Genomic DNA, 15480 nt, shown 5'->3' with positions numbered 1-15480 from the left:
AAAAAAAGAAAGAAAGAAAGAAAGAAAGAAAAGAAAAAAAAAAAAAAAGGAGTTTGCAGACAAATTACTTTCCCCTTCCCAGCACTTCATCTTATATCTCATTAACTAGAGTTCTCAAAAGTTTTTAATAGTTTGAAAGAATGCTTCTGTGAACAAAGATGTAAAATTATATATACTGCATGACCCCGAAAATTAAAAAATTTATCAAAGCATGGTTGCCAATAGGTAGTTTTTTACTTTTCCTTACTTTCCTCATTTTCTGTGATGGTCATGTGTCCTTGTGTACTGAGTAAAACAGAAATGAGGGAATGATTCCCACACACTTTAGCTCCTGTCTGGGGTAGGTGGTACTCAGAAATCTTGACCTTCTGCTCACAGAAGGCCCGGATAGGAAGAGAAGTGCCTGGTGGCTCTAAGACAGCTGCCCATTTTCCCCTCCTCTTCCCCCCTCTGTCTTCAGGCCCGGCACTCCACCCTGCAAGTCTGTGGCCTTTGAGGACTTTAAGAATGAGCGGGGTAGTGAGATCAACCGCATCTTCAAAGAAAATAAATCCATCTTGAACGAGCGGAGGAAACGGGCCAGTGAGACCACACAGCGCATCAATGCCATCAAACGGGAGATTGACATGACCAAGGAGGCACTAAATTTCCAGAAGTCCCTACGAGAGAAGCAAGGTAAACATGATGGGAAGATAGTTGGGGGACTATGGGATCTGAGTCATCCGGCTCAGAATGGGGCAGCCTTGGACACTCACTGGAGGACTGAGTTGGAAGGGGGCTAGTAGGGGATGTTGGGGTGCAGCCTTTCATCCCTGGGATATCACTTAGATCTTGTCAGCCTTGGTGAGCCACAAAGTCCTTCCCTGTCAGCTAGGCTCTGCCTATGGGTCCTACGTTATTGCATTATCTCAGACTTAGGTGCTGGACCTTCCATCTGATATGGGCTGCCGCCCCTGGAGAAACAGGCCTTTGGTCTTATAGATGCTTCTCCAGGAAGATAGGTGGCTGGCAACTCCCACCAGGCCCATGGGTCCTGGTGTGGTCTCCTCACTGTCCATAGTGGTCTCGTTAGGGTTGGGGTGCTGATCAAGGCATGAGAAGCTCATGAGGAGGGAATGAGAACATGGATACCAGGGCCAAGAGATTCACTGTCACTAGGACCATTCCTCATGTCAGACACGCAGCACCTGTGCTGGCCTGGCAAAATCTCTTCTCCTAAGGCAGGTGGTGTGGGGGGCCCCCTCAAGGTCAAAAAGCATGGGGAGAGTGCTCACCTGGTCACCCTTACCTGGCACCCTTGCTCCAATGACAGACATTGCCCACACATGCTCTGTTCACCCAGGACCCTCAAACTTGAGTGAGCCAAGGACTCATCTGGGAGGACTGATCAAGTGCAGATTCCTAGGCTCCAACCAGTGGCTGACTCAGGAGATCTGGAATGGGACCCAGAACCTGCATTTTATTTATTTTATTTTTTTATTTTTTTGTCTTTTTGCCATTTCTTTGGCCACTCCCGCGGCATATGGAGATTCCCAGGCTAGGGGTCAAATCGGAGCTGTAGCCACCAGCCTACGCCAGAGCCACAGCAACACAGGATCCAAGCTGTGTCTGCAACCTACACCACAGCTCACAGCAATGCTGGATCCCCAACCCACTGAGCAAGGCCAGGGATCAAACCTGCAACCTCATGGTTCCTAGTTGGATTTGTTAACCACTGCGCCACAATGGGAACTCCCAGAACCTGCATTTTAATGAGCGCCCATCCCGACATAAGGCAGTGGCTCAGAGGCCACACTCTTGTTCACAGACAGAGTACACCACCTGTTACTGGGCCTTCTCTTGCTAAATCACAACCCTATTCTAGGCTGGCTTTCACGAATGATCTCATTAATCATTAGGGCATCTTCAGATGGCACTTGGTTTTCTGTAGGTCAGGGAGATCATCTCACTCACAGGGCTTGCATTTTACTCATTTATTTCTCAGAAGGTAACTTTATTTCCAAATCCTTGGGGCCATTCTACTCATACTATATAGACCAAGCATGACACACAGTTCCAGGGAGCAAAGCCCTTTTTGGGTTTGGGAAGCAAAGGAAGGTGGGTGATGGCTCCAGAAATGCCCTCACCCAGAACCTCCAGAGTGAAGGCTTTGCAGGACCAGCAAGCACTTCTATGTCCCTTCTGCTCACTCCTTCTTTGAATACACAATCCCTTATTATATATTTACATATTTTAAATAACATATATGCATACTATGCTGATGTATCGCTTATTCCCCAATATACCTGAAAAATGGATATTTTTAAAGGATGGGATGAAGAAGAAATAAGCAATATTTTATAATATTTAGGAGTTCCTCCTGTGGTGCCGCGGGTTAAGGATCTGGTGTTGTCTCTGTGGCAGCATGGGTTCGATCCCTGGCCCAGCCCCATGGGTTAAGGATCAGTGTTGCCACAGCTGTAGCATAGGTCATGGCTGCGACTCAGATTCTGTCCCTGGTCCAGGAACTTCCATGTGCCACAGGTGCAGCTGAAAATTTTTATTTTATTTTTATTTTTTTTGAAAAATTTTAAAATACAAAATACATAAAATAAAATAAAACTGCTAGGTACCTTGACTGATAGCCACTTATCAGCCCAGAACGGTCAGTGAATTTGAAACATTGGTCTTTTGGGAAAGAAAAATGAAAAATGATCTTAAGTTCAACTCATAAGTTTTTTCTTTGGAGATAATCAGAAAATCTCTGGGTAGTACATCAGATGCTGTCACTCCCCATCTCAAGAGAGTACTGTAAAGATTCTATTCTGTGAAGGATTTGTGTCTACCAAAGTGACCACATTAGGATGGCCCATAGCATGCAGACCAGGTTGCTCTGCACTGAAGGTGTGGGCAACTCTGGACCTCCCCAGTGCAGACACCTTGAACTGGAACCCTTGCTTCTCCATTAATGGTGCCAGTGACACTTGATGTGCCTCACTTCTCCCGTGTAAATATCAGCATAAGTGCTAATGTTTTCCTCTAGTACCTGGGGACTGCCTTGTACATCATGGCCACATACTTTAGTCACAAAGGGGATTCACTTTCCAGGGGTCCTGGTAGTGGGTGTTGACATGATGCCTTTGCTGACCTTTCAAGGTGCTGTGGGCAGCGGACACAGCCACTGTCCACTGGTAGAGCCACTGTGGTGAGTGGCTCCAGAGATAGTTATTTTGTCCAAACCCAACAACCCTCATCAAACTGACAGACCTTAAAAGGTCCATGCAAAGAAACCATGAGCATTTGAGATAACTAATAGCACAACTGACCCCTCTCTTCCTGGAGCCCTCTGATAGCCACCTGACACAATACAGACCTCTGATGGTCTCTAACAAGAAGGTAGCTGGTAAATGCTGAAATCTTCAAGAATGTAATTTGAAATGTGGGTTTACATCTGCTCTTATTAATAAGGAACCTTGCCCAAGGGCCTTGTGGTACTAGCTAGCAGTGGTAGTTTGTCTATATAATCTACAAAAATGGTAAATATTTGTATAATAGAGGTGCTTACTGGATATCTTTGGCTAATGGGGTTTAAGATCACAATAAATGCAATCTCTCCCGTTTCCTCTGCCCACCCCTCTTGTTTGTCCTAAAAATGCCAGAGTGGCCCTCTGATCTGAGCTCCCTCTCCCCAAGAGACACATCTTGGTAACCTAGCCTCCTTGTGGCTTGTCCATCTCCATGATACACCCTGGCGCTTCCCCTGGGCTCACTTCATTTGCCAGCACTGTCCCTTCTTTCTAGCCCTTCCTCCCCACACCCCAGGTGGGCACCTCATTCTCTGATCTCTTCTATCCCCCTGCAGGCGAGTATGAGAATAAGGGGCTGATGATCATTGATGAGGAGGAATTCTTGCTGATCCTGAAGCTCAAAGACCTCAAGAAGCAGTACCGGACAGAGTATCAGGACCTCCGTGATCTCAGGGCTGAGATCCAGTACTGCCAGCACCTGGTGGATCAATGTCGCCATCGCCTGCTCACAGGTGTGCCATCTAGAAAGGATGGCTGGCCACCTGAGATTCCAGGAGGCACAGGGCAAGGCCACTGCCTGGGTTCTAGAAGCAGCTTCAGAACTTCTTTCCAGCAGAGGCAGCGGCTGGGAAGGGCTTTAGATGTATTTTTCTAGGACTGTGAGGGAGATGGAAAGGGTGAGACCCTGGGGTAGGAAGGGAACAGAGGGCAAGCCTGTGACAAACACAAGACAGACAGGCACACATAGACTTGACCTGCTCCCTCAGGGACTCTCCCATAACTCACAGTGCTATCTACCCATCTTTGTGCAGAATTTGACATCTGGTACAACGAGTCCTTCTTCGTCCCCGAGGACCTGCAGGTGGCACTGAAGTCAGGTGGCAGCATCCGGCCAGGCATGATGCCTCTTAGCAGAATTGTGTCTCTGGTGAGTGGCAGAGGGCAGGGATGGGGATGGTGAATGAGCATGGAGCAGTGGGCCAACCCCTGTCCTCTATTGTCTCCGCAAACATAGCAGTGTATGGACTGTTCCAAGCCTCTCCTATGGCTGGTCCAGGCAGGTGGGCACATACAGGTCTCTCCCCTGTGGTCAAGAATGAGGACACATGAAGTTCCCATTGTGGCTCAGCAGTAATGAACTTGACTAGTATTGCTGAGGATGCAGGTTCCATCCCCGGCCTCTCTTAGTGGGTTAAGGATCCAGCATTGCCGGGAGATGTGGTATAGGTCTCAGACATGACTCAGATCCTGCGTGGCTGTGGCTGTGGCATAGGCTGGCAGCTGCAGCTCTACTTTGACCCCTAGTCTGAGAACTTCCATATGCTACATGTGAGGCCCTACAAAAGCCAAAAAAAAAAAAAAAAAGAATGAGGACATAGAAAACATGAGGTGTCGCTGCCTCCCTTCTGTAGTGGCTTGTCCTGCCCAGGTGGTAGTTACAGGGTGTCTGTGATAACACTCAAAAACATGGGGCTAGGAGATTTTGAGATATCCTGGGTAGAGTTTGCAAACACAGTGAGGGGCTGCTGTAATGCCCGCGACAGGCTTCATCAGAGTAGATCCTGAGAATGTCAGGCTGAAGGGATTGTGTTGAAATGGACCTCTTCTAGGGAGAAGATGACCAGGACAAGTTTGGCCAGCTGCAGCAGACAATGCTGCCCGAGGGACCAGATTCTGTCTCCTTCTACAATGCCAAAGTCAAGACAGAACAGAAGGTAACTTGGGGGATTCATTTCTTCAGGCAGTTAAGGCCCCAGGGACCTCAGTATTAGGACATCCAGGATCACACTCCCTACTTGACTGACTGATTGATTGGCTGTCCTGCAGGATATGGAGTTCCCAGGCCAGGAATGAACTACAAGCCGAGTTTTCGACCTAGGCTGTAGCTGCGGCAACACCAGATCCTCAACCCACTGTGCTGGGCCCGGGGATGGAACCTATGTCCCAGCACTCTAGGGACACCACGATCTTGTCATGTCATAGCAGGAACTTACACTTCCCACTTTAGAGAGACAGAGAAGGAAGATCCCCACTGACTCTGATCCCCAACTCAAGTCCTGGGTCTGGGTTGGACCCCACAGAGGTCCTATACTATGGCCAGGCTTGGACACGGCTGGTAAGTTCTAAGCCAGCCCATGTGTGGTTAACTTGCCAGGCAAGGGCCTAGGGATAGCCCAAGGCCACTGCTTATTGGGGAGAACCTCTCCAATGGAGGCCACTATGCACAGTTGGCAGGGGACCAGGGGACCACATACAGCCAAGGTGAAGCTGGACATGGCTTGGTGCTCTCCTCCCTGAGCAAATTGGGCTAGAGCAGAGGGTCTTTACTCTGCTGAGACTCAGCCTGGAACCAGAACATAGAAGACCTGTCTGCCCTGTGCTTTTCTGTGCCCAAGGCATAGTTCTTTTTTTTTTTTTTTTTGTCTTTTGTCTTTTTGTCTTTTGTTGTTGTTGTTGCTATTTCTTGGGCCGCTCCCACGGCATATGGAGGTTCCCAGGCTAGGGGTTGAATCGGAGCTGTAGCCACCGGCCTACGCCAGAGCCACAGCAACTCGGGATCTGAGCCGCGTCTGCAACCTACACCACAGCTCACGGCAACGCCAAGGCATAGTTCTTATACAGCAGGTGGCTGCTTCACATGAGGTGATTGCCTAGGTAAGCTCATTCTTTTTAACTATTTTTGTGGCATTCATTTACACTTTATGCAGGTAACACATTGTTTAAACATAAAGAAGTGTGTGGAGTTCCCATCGTGGTGCAGTGGTTAGCGAATCCGACTAGGAACCATGAGGTTGCGGGTTCGATCCCTGCCCTTGCTCAGTGGGTTAACGATCCGGCGTTGCCGTGAGCTGTGGTGTAGGTTGCAGACGTGGCTCGGATCCTGCGTTGCTGTGGCTCTGGCGTAGGCCAGTGGCTACAGCTCTGATTCGACCCCTAGCCCGGGAACCTCCATATGCCACAGGAGCGGCCCAAGAAATAGCAAAAAAAAAAAAAAAAAAAAAAAAAAGTGTGAAAGTACTAATACCCAGTTCCCCATCAGTCCAGCTCCTACCAGTCCTCTCTGACAAGGAACTGCTGTCACTTGTTTCTAGTATTTCTCCTGTTATCCTGCATCTCGCCTGTTCCACTCAACAGTATATCCTGAAGATCATCCCCTTTTAACCTGTCAGTACTGCTTTGTTCTTTTTCACAGTTGCATAGTAGTACTCCAATACAAGGATGTATCAGAATTCATTTAATGCATCTCATATCGAGGGATTTTAGGAGATTCTCTTTCTTTACTATGACAAACATTGCTGTGATAATTAATCTTGTAAAAATGTGAAGTCACACAGGAGTGAAAGGCAAATTTGTAGAAGTGAATGTCTTGGCCAAAATGATATTTGTGCTTTTGATGGCTAGTGCCCAAGTACCTGTCTAGAACTGGACCCATTGCACCACCCCTAGAGTACATATGGGATGCTTGCTCCCCGCAAGATGTAATATTCTACTTTTTATTTTTTCTTAATCTGAAAGGTGAAAAACGGTCTCCAATCTAGCCTTAATTTGAAATTCTCTTATTATCAGTGAAGTCAAGCTTCTTTTCATGTTTAAGGGCCATTTTAATTTCTTTAAAAAATTTTTTTAATGATTTTTATTTTTTTCCATTATAGCTGGTTTACAGTGTTCTGTCAATTTTCTACTGTACAGCAAGGTGACCCAGTCACACATACATGTATACATTCTTTTTTCTCACATTATCACGCTCCATCATAAGTGACTAGATATAGTTCCTGGTGCTATACAGCAGGATATCATTGCTTATCCATTCATTTTAATTTCTTTTCCTATAAGCAGCCTGTTCATAGTTTTGCCCATTTTTCTAATCTTCTTCTGATTAATTTACAGGAATTCTCAATATATCGGGGAGATTAGCTCTCTATGATATGAGTTACAAATATTCCCTTTTTATCATTTGGCTTTTGACTTTACTTATGGTGTTTTGTAGTTATTTTACTGATTTTCATGAAATCAAGTATATCAGTCTCCTTTTCTTGGCCTCTGGATTTTGTGCCGTAATTAGAAAGCCTTTCTCATGATTGAGTGCATTCTTTATATTTATAGTTAAACTGACCTTTACTGACTTTTTTTTTTTTTTTTTTTTTTTTTGCTTTCTAGGGCCACACCAGCAGCATATGGAGGTTCCCAGGCTAGGAGTCCAATTGGAGCTGTAGCTACTGGCCTATACCAGAGGCACAGCAACACAGGATCTGAGCTGCATCTGTGACCTACACCACAGCTCACAGCAACGCTGGATCCTTAACCCACTGAGTGAGGCCAGGGATCGAACCTGCGTCCTCCTGGATGCTAGTCAGATTCATTAACCGCTACACCACAAAGGGAATTCCTTTACTGACCTTTGAATATGTAGGAAAGAAGCTTGAGTGAAGGGGTTTGTTAATACAGATTTTGAAGGCCCCACAGAGTAGTACCTCTCACCCTGTGCTGTGTACATACATCACCAGGGGTCTTGTTAGACTGCAGATTCTAATGCCGCAGATCGAGGGTGGAGTCTGAGAGTCTGCATTTTTATTAAGTGCTCAGAATGTTGCCCATGCAGCTAGTCCAGGGCCACACTTTGATTAGCAGGTCATAGAACTCATCTGTAGGAAGCTCTTCTGTAGGGTCTTCTCCTTTCAAATCTGACCCTGGCTTTTCCCTGAGGTCTGCTCCTCCATCTATCTGTTCTCCTCCCTCTACATCTCAATTTCTAGCTCCAGTCTTGGCCCTGGCATGCCCCTGTTTTCTAAGACTTCACAGCTCCAGTGCCCAATGTCACCTGACTACTTACTCTGTGTCTCTCTGGAGGCACAGATCCTAAATAACTCTCATATGTACATCCTTGATTCAGTCAGCTGTGGCTTGGGGCAGGGTTACCTGCCCATCATAGCTGCCTGAGCTCACTCCTTCAGCAGCAGAGAAAATGGTTTTATCCAGGCAGCCACTTGGCCTTAGCTGTGAGCATGAAGCTTTATTAACCTTGGCCCCTGAAGGAAGGCCCAGATCAGTGGACAGGACCCTGTCCCTGCAGGAAGGCAGGGCTCCATGGGGGAGAATGGAGTGTGGTCAAGTAGGGGTTGACCACACTCCAAAAAACCAAAAAACCCCAAAACAAAAAACAGAGAGCCAATGCAGAGATCATTTAACTGTGATCATCATAAAGGATCTTCCTCCTCTGACCATTTCTAAGGGATACAGCCAGAAGGCCTGTCTCTTCTGGGCTCAAGGAGGGGACATATGACATGAGGTAGGGGTCCAAATTTATTCTTTTGCATGTGGATACCAGTTTTCCCAGTAGTAGTTTTTTTTTAAAAAATGATTTTTATCTCCATTGAATTGTCTTGCTACCCTTGTTGAAATTCAACTGACCATAAATGTGACTGAACTTAAGCTCTAGGAGTGCTGCATATATAAGATGAAATTAGGAGTTCCCATTGTGGGTTAGCAACCTGACTAGTATCCATGAGGAGACGGGTTTGATCCCTGGCCTTGTTCAGTGGGTTAAGGATCCACCAATGCTGCAAGCTGTGGCTCAGATCTGGTATTACTGTGGCTGTAGCTGGTAGCTGCAGGTCCAATTCAACCCCTAGCCTGGGAACTTCCATATGCCACAGGTGCAGCCCTAAAAAGACAAAAAAAAAAAAAAAACCCAAAAAACCCAAAAAACCAAAAAACCCCAAAACAAAAAACAGGTGAAGTTACTTTCCTCCTGAAAATGTTTGCACCTTCTTTGACCATTAGCTATGGGGCATTATCAACCCAGCACCATTTTAATCTCTTTCAAGATTTCCAGCTTGATAAGGGATTGATATCCAGAATATATACAGAACTTTTTTTTTTTAGGGCCGCATTCGTGGCATATGGAAGTTCCCAGGCTAGGGGTTGAATCAGAACTACAGCCGTTGGCTACAGCGGGATCCGAGCTGCATCTGCGACGTACGCCACGGCTCATGGCAATGCCGGATCCCCAACACACTGAGGGAGGCCAGGAATCAAACCCGCATCCTAGATACTAGTCAGATTCGGTTCCACTGCACCACAACAGGAATTCCTAGAGAACTTCTTAAAGTCAACCAAAAAACAAAACCCAATCCAAAAATGGGCAAATGACTTGAATAGACATTTCTTCAAAAAAATACAAATGGACAATAAGCACATGAAGGATGCTCAACATAACTATCATTAGAGAAATGTAAACCAAAACTACAATGAGATACAACCTTACACCCATCAGCATGGCTACTATTAAATAAATAAATAAATAAATAAGTGTTGGTAAGGATGTGGAGTAACTGGAAACTTTGTGCACTGCCGGTGGCAATGTAAAATGGCCAGTCACTTTAGGTGAAATGAGCCAGTCACAAAAAGGCAAATACTGTATGATTCCACTTATATGAGGTAGTTAGAATAGTCAAAAAAATAATAAAGATAGGAAGTAGAATGGTGGTTTTCAGGATCTTGGAGAGTTACTGTTCAATGGGTATGGAGTTTCAGTTTGGGATGAAGAGTTATGGAGATAGATGGTATTGATGGTTGTACAACATTATGAATGCAGTTAATACTAGAGAACTGTACACTTAAAGATGGTTAAGATGGAAAATTTTATGTGTATTTTACTACAATTTAAAAAATGTAAAAAATACAGTATACTGCTATGGAAAACAGTATGGTGGTACCTCAAAAAGTTAAAAATAGAATTACCATATAATCCAGCAATTCCACTTCTGGGTATATACCTAAAAGAATTGAAAGCTGGGTCTCGGATTTCCCATTGTGGCTCAGGGGAAATGAATCTGACTAGCATCCATGAGGATGCAGGTTTGATCCTTGGCCTCACTCAGTGGGTTAAGGATCTGGCGTTGCTGTGAGCTGTGGTGTAGGTTGCAGATGAGGCCTGGATCCTGTGTTGCTGTGGCTGTGGTGTAGGCCGGCAGCTACAGCTCTGATTCGATCCCTAGCCTGGGAATCTCCGTGTGGCGTGGGTGAGGCCCTATTTTAAAAAAGAAAAAAAGAAAAAAAGGAGTTCCCGTCGTGGCGCAGTGGTTAATGAATCCGACTAGGAACCATGAGGTTGTGGGTTTGGTCCCTGCCCTTGCTCAGTGGGTTAAGGATCTGGTGTTGCCGTGAGCTGTGGTGTAGGTTGCAGACGCGGCTCGGATCCCGCGTTGCTGTGGCTCTGGCGTAGGCCGGTGGCTGCAGCTCCGATTCAACCCCTAGCCTGGGAACCTCCATATGCCGCGGGAGTGGCCCAAGAAATAGCAACAACAACAACAACAACAACAACAACAACAACGACAAAAGACAAAAAAAAAAAAAAGAAAAGAAAAAAAGATGAAAGCTGGATCTCAAAGAGATATTTGTATACCTGTGATCCCAGCAGCAGTATTCACAATAGCTAAAATATGGAAGCACATGGACCCCTCCCTCTAGATAGACAACCCTCTTCTTTTTTTTTTTTTTTTGCTATTTCTTGGGCCGATCCCGCGGCATATGGAGGTTCCCAGGCTAGGGGTCTAATCGGAGCTGTAGCCACCGGCCTACGCCAGAGCCACAGCAACGCGGGATCCGAGCCGCGTCTGCAACCTACACCACAGCTCAGGGCAACGCCGGATCGTTAACCCACTGAGCAAGGGCAGGGACCGAACCCGCAACCTCATGGTTCCTAGTCGGATTCGTTAACCACTGCGCCACGACGGGAACTCCAACCCTCTTCTTTTTTAAGCCTGTCGCAGGGGTAGAGGAGGGATGAATTGAGAGTTTGGGATTAGCAGATGCAAACTATTATATATAGAACGGTTAAACAACAAGGTCCTACTGTATAGCACAGGGCAATAATGTGATAAACCACAATGGAAAAGAATATGAAAAAGAATGTGTATATACATATCTATCTATATAGATATAGAAATATGATATCTCTATATCTATAGATATAGATATCTATATGTATGATATATATATAGATATAGAAGATATCTATATATATATAGATATGTAGATATATATGAGTCACTTTACTGTACAGCAAAAAGTAACATTGTAAATCAGCTACACTTCAATAAAAAAATAAAAATGAAACAAAACATGCCTGACCAATCATTTAAAAACAGTTTAACACACTTCTCTGAAAGAATGAGAAACATTGAATGAAACATTATTTCTTACAGAATTGGGCTGATCAGAGGGAATCTTTGTCCAAAATGGTGATAGTTAAGTTCTAATCAATTCCTGTTTTCTCCCCTTTTCTGTGTCCAGCACAATTATTTGAAAACCATGATGGGCCTTCAGCAGGCACATAGAAAATAGGGACTCATGGCCAGTGCCTCGAAGGACAAGACCTCCAGCAATTCCTGCCTGCTCTAGTGGAGCTACCAAAGCACCTGCCCAGACTCCACCCCCTCACTCCAAGGCTGGGGCCCAGCCCAAAGAAAATATAATGAACTGCCTGCCAGGAGGAATAGCCTTCAAAGGACACCCATGGCTATCTTTTGGTTTAAATTCACTGTCTTATACGCAGGGACAGGATAAAATAACTCTCTAGTCTGGACTTTTAGTGGTTATCCAAGAACTTTCTTTCCTATCTGGGAGATTGTCTTCTGTATATAAAGGTGGGATCCTAACTGAGTCTTCAGTAAGAAAGTGAAAAAGTAGCTCAGCCAGGCTCCCTCTGGCAAGCCTTTGTCCCACCAGTCAGCCTCTTTGCTGTCCCCGATGGCCTTCCTGGTTCTCTGGCTCCCTCAGATCTTTGGTTCTCTTGGGAAATCCTTTCTGTGTTCCCTAGCCAGTTAAGGCAGGTGGCCTTCCTTCCTCAGCAACCAGGAGAGGAGGGGCATAGGTAAAAATGACTGAAAGTCAAGATTTTTATTTCAAAATAAGAGGCTTAAAATGAGGTCATTCCTACCATGAAGTTAGCATTGAGAGCCCCATGGTGGGAAGCCGTCTGGCAAGGAGATTGCAGAGCCAGTACCAGATGGAAGACTGAACTAATGGCATCTGTCCAATCAAAGACCCTGTGGTTCTGTTCTTCAGCTCATCAATCAGTGGTCAGATGTGGGTTTTATTGAAGAAAGCCAAAAGGCTTTCCTTGAGCTCTCTGCCCTCCCTCTGGCCCAGTCCCTTTCTCTTTCACAGACTGGTATGTACACAGTATTCCTGAAATAGCTCTCAGAGACTCCTACTATGCCAGGGCTTCCTGGAGTTCATTCTCCTTGATGACGCATGGGGGCTGTCCCTGATCAGCATTTATGGTGTGCATACAGCCTTGGTCAGTTCTCATGTTTCCTTTAATTGTGGTCAAATAGGCAGACATATCCAGGCTCCGCTCACTGTCTCAGCTGTCAGAGGCTTTAGAGTTCTGATTCTTTCCTGTCATGGCTGTCCCTGCACTTACCAGGACTTGTTTGGGTTCTGGGGTCCCTGGGGGTGCTCAGGAAATAATCATAGCAAACAGGGGTATGCTATTTTGTTGGGGCCACAAGGAGAAACTGTTTGTGGCACTCTCAATCTCCCTTCCCTTAATTTTCCATCACTGGCTAGAGTGGGATGTGGCATGCTGGATGTCCCTCCACAGATTTCCTGTACAACCAGTCCTGGGGCCTGGAGGTCAGGGCAGGCTGAGCCTCTGTTACGGCATTTGGTCCTCTTTGTCTCTAGCTCACTCATCACCACATAGGCTTCTTTGGTTCATTTTGACACAAACTGAAACAAGTAATAATCAGTGTGGGCAGAGCCACAGGAATAAACCAGGATAGTGCTTGGTAGATCACACTCCACGCAAACTCCTCATGGGAACAGATGCTTTCAATATGACAGGGAGCTAAGGGGCTTCATATCTACACGAATGGGCCTGTTGTTCTAGAAAACAGTTCCTGCTAAGTTAATATGACAATCAAAATCATCCCTAAAGGGACTCCCAATTCCTTCAGCGTGACAGAAAACCTGAAAATACTCCTGCTACAAACAGAGATGCTGGTTAAAGTATAACATTCTTTTAAATGCAAAGCTAGGGAGTTCTCTTGTGATGCAGTGGGTTAAGATCTGGCATTGTCGAAGCAGTGGCTTGGGTCACTGCTGTGGTGCAGTTTGGATCCCTGGCCCAGGAACTTTCACATGCTATAGGAGCATCCAAAAACAAACAAACAAACAAACAAAAAACAACCCAACAACAACAAAACAAAAAAGTATATAAATGCAAACCTAAATTTGCAGCAAAGAAATGAAGAAATGGAACTGCCAGGAGAGTTGAAAACCAGAGTGGTCAGTGTGTGAACAGGCTGTGGCTGCTGGGGCTGGAAGAAAGTGTGTGAGCAGATGGTTGCTCTTCAGCATCAATGTTGGCATAAGTATGAGAAATAAGACTTTGGTTTGGCCCATGCCTCATAGAAAGATGGAAATGGGACCCCATGCATAATGGTGGCACATGATGCAGTAGTAAGCTAGAAAAATTTTCCCCACTGACATGGATGAAAAACAAGGAAACTTTTCCCACTGATGAGGGAGAACAGGTCCTGTGAGAATTTGCAACCATGCACAAGTTTGGGATTCAAATTTACACTTTGTGATACAGGAAACACCAGGCTGGAGAATTAGCACAAAAATTAGCCCAAGGTTGAAACACCTCGTAGAATCAAAAATTTTAAAAATCTATGCAATTTCCAATGTGGCACAGCAGGTAAAGGATTCGGTGTTGTCTCTGAGACAGTGAGGGTTCAGTCCCTGGCCTGGGGCAATGTGTTAAGGACCAGGCATTGCTGCAGCTGTAATGTAGGCTGCAGTTGTGGCTTGGATTTGATCCCTGGCTGGTGAACATCCATATGCCTGTGGTGCAGCCAAAAATAAAAAAATAAAAAAATAAAAAAATAAAAAAAATCTAGTGTATAAGCCCTTTACTTAGCTACACAGCATTCCCACAAAGCCCTAGTAAACATGAACTCCAACGATTACACACACACACACACACACACACGATGCTTGCAAATGTGTGCACATGTTGTTCACCTGAAAACCTATCATGGTGGAGGCACAATGAAAGCAGGATCAGGCTTATAAGAACTTTAGATAACAAATTACAGGATAAGGATTAAACAATATATATTGTATATTTTAAATAAAGACAAAGTAGGAATCCAAAATATCATAAAGGCTAATACACAGGGTCAAATCGGAAATGCAGCTGCAGGCCTATGCTACAGCCACAGTCATGCTGGACCTGAGCTGCACTTGTGAACTTCACCACAACTTGCAACAATGTTGGATCCTTAACCCACTGAGCAAGTCCAGGGATTGAACCTGCATCCTCATGGAGACTAAGTTGGGCTCTTAACCCACTAAGCCACAGTGGGAACTCCAGAGTGCATATTTTTTAAAAAAGAATTCCTAGGAATGAAGAAAATGTAGTTCTAAAAGTTAAAATGACAGGGAGTTCCCATTGTGGCTCAGTGGTAATAAACCTGACTAGTATTCATAAGGACCAGGATTTGATACTTGGCCTTGCTCAGAGGATTAAGGATCGGGTGTTGCTGTGAGCTTCAGTGTAGGTCGCAGGCTCGGCTCAGATCCTGTACTACTGTGGCTGTGGCTGGAAGCTCAGATTTGACCTCTAGCCTGGGAACTTCCATATGCTGCAAGAGTGGCCCTAAAAAGCAAAACAAACAAAAAGTTTAAACGACAGACTAGAACAATGAAAGAATTAATGACCCGGATTTGGGATCTGAAGAAACTGTTGGGAATTCTAACACACAGGAAGAGAAAGAAAATTGAAAGCATGGATAAGAGACATGTTGGACAGAGTGAGAGGATTCAGAATACAGCTAGTCACTGATCCAGAGGAGATAATAGAAGATTACTCTCTTGGTGATCTCATCCAGTCTCATGGCTTTAAACATCTCATGGCAGCTATAGCTGCCAGCCGTAACAATGCCAGAGCCGAGGCGAA

At 45.3% G+C, this 15480-nt stretch overlaps 1 protein-coding gene and 1 long non-coding RNA gene across 15 annotated transcripts in view; one reads left to right on the top strand and one right to left on the bottom strand.

Moving 5' to 3' along the window:
- Nucleotides 1-14898, top strand: part of KIF9 (kinesin family member 9) — a 48404-nt gene extending 33506 nt beyond the window's left edge. For 12 of the 14 annotated variants that reach the window (XM_021068717.1, XM_021068708.1, XM_021068718.1 and 9 more), the window contains 5 exons: nt 461-675; nt 3842-4018; nt 4319-4434; nt 5117-5221; nt 11802-14898. In XM_021068717.1, coding sequence (XP_020924376.1) covers nt 461-675; nt 3842-4018; nt 4319-4434; nt 5117-5221; nt 11802-11852 — 664 coding nt within the window. In that variant the 3' untranslated portion in view covers nt 11853-14898. Of the gene's footprint in view, nt 1-460; nt 676-3841; nt 4019-4318; nt 4727-5116; nt 5222-5333; nt 5952-11801 lie in introns of those variants that run through there. The other 2 variants (XM_021068710.1, XM_021068714.1) reach the window with 2 other exon arrangements.
- Nucleotides 553-4424, bottom strand: LOC110256229. The gene is made up of 3 exons (XR_002337518.1): nt 4293-4424; nt 1289-1433; nt 553-659 (listed from the first exon to the last, which is right to left on the bottom strand). It is a non-coding gene; the product is annotated as an uncharacterized LOC110256229 (long non-coding RNA).

This window comes from Sus scrofa, chromosome 13 (genome assembly GCF_000003025.6).
Source record: "Sus scrofa isolate TJ Tabasco breed Duroc chromosome 13, Sscrofa11.1, whole genome shotgun sequence".
In the NCBI taxonomy this organism is placed as follows: domain Eukaryota; kingdom Metazoa; phylum Chordata; class Mammalia; order Artiodactyla; family Suidae; genus Sus; species Sus scrofa.
This window is presented reverse-complemented; position numbering and strand designations above follow the sequence as displayed.